General features: G+C 39.2%; 1 protein-coding gene across 1 annotated transcript; it reads left to right on the plus strand.

Moving 5' to 3' along the window:
• Nucleotides 1-117: 117 nt before the first annotated feature.
• On the plus strand, nucleotides 118-6,579 carry LOC134620604 (hydroxysteroid 11-beta-dehydrogenase 1-like protein). Its single transcript, XM_063466823.1, has 6 exons — nucleotides 118-259; nucleotides 2,441-2,571; nucleotides 2,792-2,995; nucleotides 3,078-3,171; nucleotides 5,635-5,800; nucleotides 5,882-6,579. Exons 1-6 carry the CDS (start codon nucleotides 178-180, stop codon nucleotides 6,063-6,065), a joined length of 861 nt encoding a protein of 286 aa, XP_063322893.1. The 5' UTR covers nucleotides 118-177; the 3' UTR covers nucleotides 6,066-6,579.
• Nucleotides 6,580-10,138: the final 3,559 nt, after the last annotated feature.

Raw genomic sequence — 10,138 nt, forward strand, 5'->3', positions numbered from 1 at the left:
TGAGTTTGAGGGCGGGCCTTATTGAAGTTCAATGAAACACTTTTGAAAACACGCCCCCTTACAGAGCGACAGGAGGAGGGTGAATGGAATGCGGTTGCATAAAAGGCAGTTTGTGTCCACAAACGTGAACTGTCTAAAGCCCAACACTTCAAAACAACTAGCAGCAAGCTGTTAAAAATGGAAGCTTTCATAAAGATTATTTTAAGTTGTATATTTGTTGCTTTCCTGGCCATCAGATGGACCAACAATTTTGATGCAGGTAAAGTACGATTATGTTTATTGTTACTGAGAGCAAGTATTAATCTGTATTTATCTGTAAACTTTGGTTCAATGACCTAAAGAGCAGTACTGCTGATAAAAGACAGGTGGTATTAGAGCTACAGGTTGCAACAGGCAGGGGTGTTGTTTATGAAATGAATGGCGTGAAAACAGTGTATGAAAGCATTTTAAAGGAGTCTGCATATGACATTTACTTAGGTTAGAAGTTAAAGTTGAAAGATTCATACGAGGTAAAAGATCATTGCGCTCTGTAGTTAATGTTTGAGTGATTGAATCAGTTGTGCGGACAATAAAAACATGCAGTGCCTTCCAAAACTGAAGTAGTTATCTTTTAACTCATGACCTTGCTTTTGAATTTGATTGAGGCTTAAAAGTAATCTCTAATAAACATCTTTACGTTGACGTGTGCATCAATTAAGCAGATAACAGGTCTGAAGTGAAGTTCAAGTGTTGAACTTGCATTCAAATGGTTCACAGGAATTAACATGAATCTAAGACTGCTGATAGAAATAGCAGGAGGAATTCTGAAGTGTAAGTCAGTCAGTTGTCAGATTCAGTTAAATGCTGCAAAACTGATGGCACAGAACTTCCCATTACAGATGAGTAATGATCCAAACACACAGCAAAAGAAAGCCAAGTGAATGAATTTGTGAATTATATATTCCTGTATTCTCCTCGTCACCTACTCCCAGATATTATAGTTTGCATTTTCCGTATCAAATGTTTGCCATACAGTCAGGACTGTGAAACTTAAGCTCATCCGAATGAAACATGTAAAGTTATTACACATAATAAGTAAACTCATATAACATAAATATCTGATTTGCATGGACCAAAGATATCTCTTTAACAAGGATAGTAAAGGTTTATTGTTTTTAGGATATTTTATGAAAACAGTAAGCAATTTAACGACTTTAAAATGCAAATGAAATCAGAGTGGAATGATTTGCAACTCTCAAAAAGCCATATTTTATTCACAATAGAACATGGAGAACTGACAAAAGCCAGGAAAATTCACCATTTTAAGAATAACATTAGCTCATCTTGAACTTGATGGAAGCCACATGTCTCAAAAAGGTTGGGAAAGGGGCAACGAAAGACTAGAAGAGTAAGTGGTACAAAAAGAAAAAGCTAGAGGAAAATGTTTCAGCTAATTAGGTTCATTAACTACAAGACTGTGTATAAAAAGAGCGTCTTAGAGAGGCAGAGTGTCTTAGAAACAAAAATGGGCAGAGGTTGGACAAACAATTTCTTTAATGTAAAATAGCAAAAACTTGAAATATCCTATCACTGACATTATATAATGTCATCAAAAGATTCCAGGAATATGGAAAAGTTTCTGCATGCAAGAGATCAGGCGTCTCTGCAGCACTACATTCTGATTCTGTTTGATTGTCACGGTTATATTTATATATATTAAAATAATAATAATAATTCCACACTCGCCCTGCAAGATCAATGTTATTTAAATAGTATGTTCTCTCTCTTTAAACATTTGGCATGTTTTCTGTGTTCTATATGAATAGAATATGTGTTTATGAGATTTGCACATCCATTTCTACAGGCAATGAATTTGAATTAATCTGATTTGTGTCAATGAACTGTTGGTTATGCCCTTGCACATGCCATGCACTCCATTCAACAATTACAACACTTTGCATCTAGCTAGTTTACAACCTACCACACCTTGTATATCACTCTGACATTTTAAACAAGCATGTTTCACAAATGGACAATAGCATTTAATTTGTTTCCTTCTGTAGACATTTGCAGATATACTGATATCTGATATTCACAAACTTCTGCTCTGTATATTTCTTCTCTTTGTTAATATGTGGATGGAAACAAGACTTTAACTATTATCAAGCATGAGGGGTGAGAGAGCCAATACAAATACAAAACAGAATCTAAAAGTCAACAATATTACTAAAAAAACACAAATTCAACGCAAACCCGAGACCATAACACCAACAGCATATGAGGACACAGTTTTGGCTCATATTATATTTTATTTATATAGTGACAATTAACAGCAAGGATTGTTTCAAGGTCATTGAACACATCTGCATTATCGCTATTAAATGCTTCACTTATACCTTTACCATGTTTTGTGTATTAGTATAATGACATGCAATTAGTATAGTATATGATTTTGCTCCAGAATCTCTCAGAGGTGCCAAAGTATTGGTGACTGGGTCCAGTAAAGGCATCGGCGAACAAATGGCATATCATTACGCCCGCTTTGGAGCAAAGATTGTTATTACAGCAAGAAGCAAGGACACACTACAGAAGGTCAGTTAATATGTAAACTACTCAAATTCTACTAAGATGCTGTCATTTAGTTCTAGTGTTTATGTAAGTCATGTCAGGGAAGATATTTTAGAAATCAAGCAGCTCAGAAGGTACATGAGGATACCTGATTTCATAAGGTACATGAGGATATTCTTTAGTTCTTTGGAGTAGCAGTTTTAGCTATATGACTCATGCCATTCTTATTGATTGTGACTAACAGGTAGTAGAAAAGTGTCTGAGTTTGGGAGCCCAGGAGGCTTTTTATATAGCAGCAGACATGTCCAATGAGTCTGACCTTGATCGAGTGGTAGATTTTGCCTTGAAGAAGCTGGGAGGTTTGGATTACCTGGTTCTCAATCACATCGGCTCGACCCGTGTCGCCATGTGGGATGGAGACGTAGAACATGCCAAGTGGCTGATGAAGGTAACGGAGCATTTTGATGCTCTATCAGAAACATAAAATGAAAGGAATGCCCTCATTCATGAATGTTTGTTTGTGTACAAAGATCAATTTCTTCAGCTATATTCAGATGGCCTGGAAAGCTTTGCCCTCTCTTGAGAAAAATAAAGGATCGCTGGTGATTGTTTCCTCACTTGCAGGTAGGTTTGTTTTTATAGTTCAACCAAAGCACAAAAACAGTCATCTTAAGCCTCTTTACATCGTAAAGTAAAAACCATGCAACAATTTGGAGAAAATCAAAACAATCATATGAAGCCATATGAGCAAGCACTTGGCAACATGGGGAAGGAGAGACTCCTTTTCAACAGGAAGAAACCTCTGAGAGGCTCCTGGGGCTATACTGCGCTATATTACACTTTATTTACTATATGTCTTGATGCATTCTCAATCATCCAGGAAAGTAAATCTCCAAAAGTTGAATCTGTTCATCTGGACGTAGCGTTTTGTGGGAGAAACGTTTCGTCACTCATCCAAGTGACTTCTTCAGTCTCAGCTGACTGCAGGTTTCCCCAAACCTTATAAACAGTATATTTGCATAATGACTGAAACCAGCCCACTGAAAGAACAATGGGCTGTGAGGTCAGTTCCTTAATCATAATTATGCAAATTCCCATGACCATTGATCAACAATCACTGACCAAAACCCACTGATCAAAGACCACTGATCAATGGCCATGAGTACCATTCACAGAGAGTTGGGGAATGGCTGCAATCACAGCATTGTAAGATGGCGAAAGATGTACCCTTAGGCCCCCTCCTCGATTCAGAGATGGTCTTTCCCTTTTCACGTAAATGGCCTCCTTGACTCCGCGCTCAAAAAAATGTGAAAGTCAAATCTCAGGACGTACTACATTTCACGGATCACATTAACTCGGTGGACCGACACATCAAATTCACCAGGGAGGATATGAAAAGTGGCAGGTTAGCCTTCTTAGACTGTGAAATTTCCATCAGTAATGGGGGACATCTAAAAGCTGACGTGTACCGTAAACCTACACATACGGATCAGTATCTAAGGTTTGACTCTCATCATCCACTGGAGCACAAACTGGGTGTCATCAGGACGCTACAACACAGAGCGAACACCATCCCCACTGACACAGCGGCCAGGGAGGCAGAAGAACAGCACATCAAGAAGGCCCTGAGTAAATGTGGTTATCCCAGCTGGACTTTTGTCAAAGCTGGAAAGACACCTAAAGAAAGCTCCAGCCGATCTAGGAGAGAAGGACAACCGCTGCCCAAGCGAAAACCTGTAGTGATCCCATATGTGTCAGGAGTATCGGAACAGTTGAGACGCATTTTTTCTAAACACCGGGTCTCTGTGGCTTTTAAACCCCAAAATACGCTGCACCAAAAACTGGTCCACCCCAAGGATCGGGTCCCCCGACACAAACAGAGTAACATAGTGTACGCTGTTAAGTGCCAGGAGGATTGCCAGGATTTATACATCGGGGAAACCAAACAACCTCTAGCGAAGCGGATGGCACAACACAGAAGAGCTACCTCGTCAGGCCAGGACTCTGCAGTCTATTCACACCTACAGGCCAGTGGACACTCTTTCAATGATGAGGATGTACACATCCTGGACAGGGAGGAACGCTGGTTTGAGCGCGGAGTCAAGGAGGCCATTTACGTGAAAAGGGAAAGACCATCTCTGAATCGAGGAGGGGGCCTAAGGGTACATCTTTCGCCATCTTACAATGCTGTGATTGCAGCCATTCCCCAACTCTCTTTGAATGGTACTCATGGCCATTGATCAGTGGTCTTTGATCAGTGGGTTTTGGTCAGTGATTGTTGATCAATGGTCATGGGAATTTGCATAATTATGATTAAGGAACTGACCTCACAGCCCATTGTTCTTTCAGTGGGCTGGTTTCAGTCATTATGCAAATGTATTGTTTATAAGGTTTGGGGAAACCTGCAGTCAGCTGAGACTGAAGAAGTCACTTGGATGAGTGACGAAACGTTTCTCCCACAAAACGCTACGTCCAGATGAACAGATTCAACTTTTGGAGATTTATTTACTATACTTGCTATTGTTTTTATTCACTAATTACAATTTACTTAATTGCTTTAATTTTAAAGGCAAATTCTACTACTACTAATAAAAAATAGTAGCAATATAATTTTTTCATGAACGTGATATGTACATTATGATAAATTTCTTTGTTAATCACTTTTACATAATAATTTAAAAGATGTTTCCCAAGTAGGAGAACAACAAAACAGCTTAGCATTTCCAGTGACTGCTCATGTTTTTATCAGCTATCAACAATAGAATGAGCCAAGATGAATTTCAAGTTTTAATTAATTTAGCCACATTAGTGATATTTATCACCTTAGCCATCATATGTGTTTTTGCCTAATGTCCTGTTGTGGACCATCCAGTTTTCCTGACACATTCCCTGAGGGAATCCAGTGTAAAGAAAGAAAAAGCTGCCTAGTCAAGCATGCGGAGCGACCCGCTGTGGTGACTCCTTGGTTATCGAACCACATAAGGGAGCAACCAAAAGTAGCTCCAAGAATCGATTAGCAGAGGAAATTTGAGACATGTTAAGTTTGAAAACTCCAGAAAAGCCCTAACAGCTGTTGATGCTTCACAGGTAAAATGCCCAGTCCCTTAACAGCTCCATACGTCTCAACAAAAAGTGCCTTGAATGGGTTCTTTGGGTCTCTTCGTCATGAGTTGGCTATGAAGAAGAGCAATGTGTCCATCTCTGTGTGCACACTGGGGCTCATTGATACCGAAACAGCTATGAGCAAAGTCAAGTTAGTATGCATAAAAAGATTTGCCGTCAAATCATTTGTGCTGTTTACATGAGTTAATTGCAAGAATTTTTTGTGTCCTAGGGGAAAGGTTAACATGCCAGCCTACCCCGCCACAGAGGCCGCCCTGAACATCATCATTACAGGAGCTACGAGACAGCCAGAGCTTTTCTACCCCTGGTTCACATACATTTGGACTCTCACCAAAGATTGGATTCCTTCTTTTACAGACTATGTGGTCCAGCGTTCCTACAACTACAACCCATGAAGAACATTTATCTGAAGCACAATTATACACCTCTTTAATTAAAAACACAGAAATTTGGCTTGGATGTTGGCTTACAGCTTTGCCATTGATTTTTTTTATGTTGATGTACACACTGGGCAGGATTATACCATGGACAGCTCGTCTGTAGCCGGTATATGTCACTTCCATTCCTCCTAATCTTAGCCTTCATATTTTAATACACCCAGTTTTATGGCATAATCTTTGACTTTTCCAGTTTCCACTTTTCTCGCCTTGCTTTTGAGAGCTGTCCAGTTATGAAATGTCTACGGGGAAAAAAGCTTACGGCTTGAAATTGTTTCATTTTCGTCTCCCTCAAAGAGATTAGCTCCTATCTGCATAGCACAGCCACCGCTGTCCAACCGTTACTGCACCACTAAGTGAAAATTCAGAAAGAAGACACCTGATTTACTACAAATAAGACAACTCTCTCTGTCTCTCACACACACTTTCCTTTCAGGATTTTCAGCCATGAATGGTATATTAAAGTTTCACATTTCTGCTATTCACTAATAAAAGATGAAAAGCAATAAACATATTCTTTCCTCTCATACTTTAAATTCAAATTTAAATTTTATTTGTCACACACACAACCATACACAGTATGACATGAGGTGAAATGCTTATTGCTGTGCAATGCCCGACCATTAAATGACAGTAAGAATTGACAGTAAGATTTACAGATTTACAGATTACTACAAAAATTTACAGATTTTAACTTAGAAATTTACAGTAAAAATGTGCAAATAGCAGTTTATGTAAGAAATGATTAATAAAAAGAAATTATAAATTATAAGAAGTGTGCAAAAAGAAAAACCAAAGTGCGTGTGGTGATGTGGTGTTTGTGAGAGAGTCCAGTCCTACACCCGATTCAGGGCCCGAATAGCCTGGGGGAAGAAGCTCCTCCTCATTCTCTCTGTTTTGGCCTTAAGGGAATGGAAGCACTTCTTATTAATTTGAGTTTTTTTAAAGTTACTCTACATTTTTTTATTTGACAGGACAAAAAGGAAATGAAAGCAGGTGACAACAAACAATATAAATAATCTTAAGTCTTTGTTTTCCTTGCTGAATCCTAAAATACAGTAATATAGCCGAGTGGATATGTGAAATGTAGGAATGGATCTAAGCCCAAAATACACACACACACACACACACACACACACACACACACACACACACACACACACACACACACACACACACACACACACACACAAAGATAAAAGGAGATAAAATGCACATAAAAGCAAAGACAGGTGAAAAATAAAACCATTTTGCATTAAGGAAGTGAAATATTTGTTCTTCATCTTAAAGGTAATAAAAAGGTTAAAGCAAACCTGATCAGTACTTTGAATATCCACATGAGGGCAGTAGTGCCAAACCGTTGAAGTGCCTTAGCTTCAAGCACATTCACAGTTAAGAAAAATAAAAATCCTAAAAATCAGAGCAACATTTATTTGATGGCAATGAAACAAATCAATGCCAAATATTTTATCTTTAATAGACTTGTGTTGAATTTGAATTTTGTGATTTTTAAGCCCCCATCAACATATCAATAGTGATCCTCTGTGTTCCAAACCCTGGATTGTCCTCCTTCTCCTTTCTTTTCCATTTCATTTAGTTTCGTCTTCCCAAAGCTGGCCACAGTAGGTGCAGACTTCCTATAGAGCAGGACTTTCTCAGTGGCTTCCTTTGTGCCTTTGTTCATCATCCCCAAAGGCACCACAGGCTTCCTGTGAAGCTGTTGGTTCAATCCATCCTGGTGGTCTTTCTCTATTGTAACACAACCTAGAAGTTGTCCCCTGCTGTCAAAGCAGTTTTCTACTGTATACCAGGAGTGAGCTGTCCTTGTCACAAAAAAGACTCACTAAAAGTAGTTTGAAAAGTTGAGAAACAAACTGTTCCTTTTGAATATATTTACACGAAATTCTCTAAGAAGAATACGACGTCCTTGATATATAATAAAGGAGTTTTCACAGTTCACTTGCACTCTGCAGTTTTCTGTGACTGATATGACTGATGACAAGAAGTCATTGGAATACATGTTCTCTTTGTCTTGATCTCGACACTGCTGGTGATTGGAGAGGATTTTGGAAATGGTATAATCTCCCTGCAGACAGCATGGAAAGAGAAAAATCTTTCCGTTCCTTTCCCTCCTGCTGTCTTCTCTTCTGTCACACATGCACGCACAATGGTGGGGCCTCCTGGAGAGGGGAGCAGGCATGGCCTGGGAGAACAGCCAGAAACACCTGCAACAGATTAGTGCTCCTAATGCCGGGTAATAAATCCTCTCACCCTTCTCCAGCATCTCTATCTGCGCTGTGCATGGCTCTTACATGCTGAGGAGCATCCTCCCACAACATTGACAGCAGAATACACACAGAAGATAAAGTAAACACTAAATCTTTAAAACATCCACTATTTTATTTACGTTTCTTTTCATTATTATCCACTTCTGCAAATGCTACAGATATATTTCTTCTATCATCAAGGGTTTTTTTCCTAGTCAAAGCTGTAAATAAAGATCAAACATTTTCATTGTGACCACAAACAGCCAAGGCTGGGAATAAAGTAGATCCTCTCTGCTTTACTGACTGCACATAAAAGTTGGAAGGTAGCCGACTGATTAGCCAATCAGACTCCTACTTACTGAGGCCTGTAGTGCAGTTTGAATCCAGCTTTTTCTCGGTGATTCAGCATGATTTAATCTCTGTATCTACAGACAGACCTTAGGTGTGCTACAGTAATAAAATCAATTAAATGGAAAATAAGTCTATTACCTTTTTGCACATATCATATAGTGTGTCCTCAGTTTTACATTTGCACACAAAGTTTGCTGATGCAGCAGACATGTCATGTTTCAGACCATAAATAGTCACCTATCCATGAAAATAATCTGATGCACCAGTCCCAGTTTATAACTCTTTCTTGTCCTGCTTCTTTGAGCACAAAGGTACTACTCCACAAATTCTGTCCGGCTCCATCCATCATTTCGTCGAGCTCAACAGAAAATGGGGCCTTGGCGTGGTATGCATGTGTGCTGGCTTGTGTATATTGCCTTCGTGCTTGACATTAATCACGGCCACCGCTGCAGTGAAAATAATTGACCAAATGCTGAGAATGGGAAATAGGTGTCTCATGATAAGGTACTGTTAATATCTATGCAGGGTCAAAGGTAACACACAGATCTATACCATGTATACTATGTACTATGACAGGAATGCAGCAGTAGTAGCTAGTAGCTGCCTGCTTGGCTTCCTCTCGTCTAAATCCAGTCACTGGATGTCGAAGTTTCTAATAGATATGGTCTACTGTGAGGTCCTTCTGAGAGTCTAGTATGTGATTTGTCCATTACTAAGATGGGGCTTGTTGATGACAACAACAGCAACAACAAAGAAATTATTAGACAATGCAAATAACGTGCTTCAAAATCTGAGATCCAGAAACCAAATGAAACAGTTTATGATAATAGCAATGGGTTATTAAAGCAATGGTTCAACATTTTCATTACAATGCTAGTGTGAACCTGAAAGAGTTCCCTTTTCTTCTATAAGTTATCTTAGAAATATAAACATCTTTAAAGCTGTAGAGTGTGAGTGTAAGGTCAAGTCTGACATTTGTGTGAATTCTGAGCTGCTTGCGTGAATTGCAGGTACCAGCATGGTACTGCAAAACAAACACCATAAATATTCTCATTTTTTCTTTCATGTAAGTGCTAGATTTTATATATTCCACGCATTTATTTATTTTTTAGCTGTGTGAGATGATTTGTTTTGAAAAGAATGTTAATCTTCCTGAACACCGAGCTCGTTCGTGACCTCTGAAAAGTTTTCACAAAACATTAAGCTATGATAACAAAAGGAGAGCGTGAGCAAGCGAGACGGGGGAGGACAGGGCAACGAGATGAGAACCTATGAAAGGGAGCGCCAGTGTGAATATAAACTGTGGGTGTGTGCGAGGTGGCTGAGGTGGCCCTGTGACCCCTGACCTCTTTCCCCCAAGTCCATTCAGAGCAGCACAATGGTTAACACCTGTGTCTTTTCAGTACTGGTTCT

Source organism: Pelmatolapia mariae, linkage group LG23 (genome assembly GCF_036321145.2).
Source record: "Pelmatolapia mariae isolate MD_Pm_ZW linkage group LG23, Pm_UMD_F_2, whole genome shotgun sequence".
Taxonomy (NCBI): Eukaryota; Metazoa; Chordata; class Actinopteri; order Cichliformes; family Cichlidae; genus Pelmatolapia; species Pelmatolapia mariae.

Coding starts and splice junctions, on each gene's coding strand:
- LOC134620604 (XM_063466823.1), top strand. CDS start 178: ATGGAAGCTTTCATAAAGATTATTTTAAGTTGTATATTTGTTGCTTTC. Junction 2,572..2,791: donor GCAAGGACACACTACAGAAG/GTCAGTTAATAT, acceptor TGTGACTAACAG/GTAGTAGAAAAGTGTCTGAG. Junction 3,172..5,634: donor GATTGTTTCCTCACTTGCAG/GTAGGTTTGTTT, acceptor GATGCTTCACAG/GTAAAATGCCCAGTCCCTTA.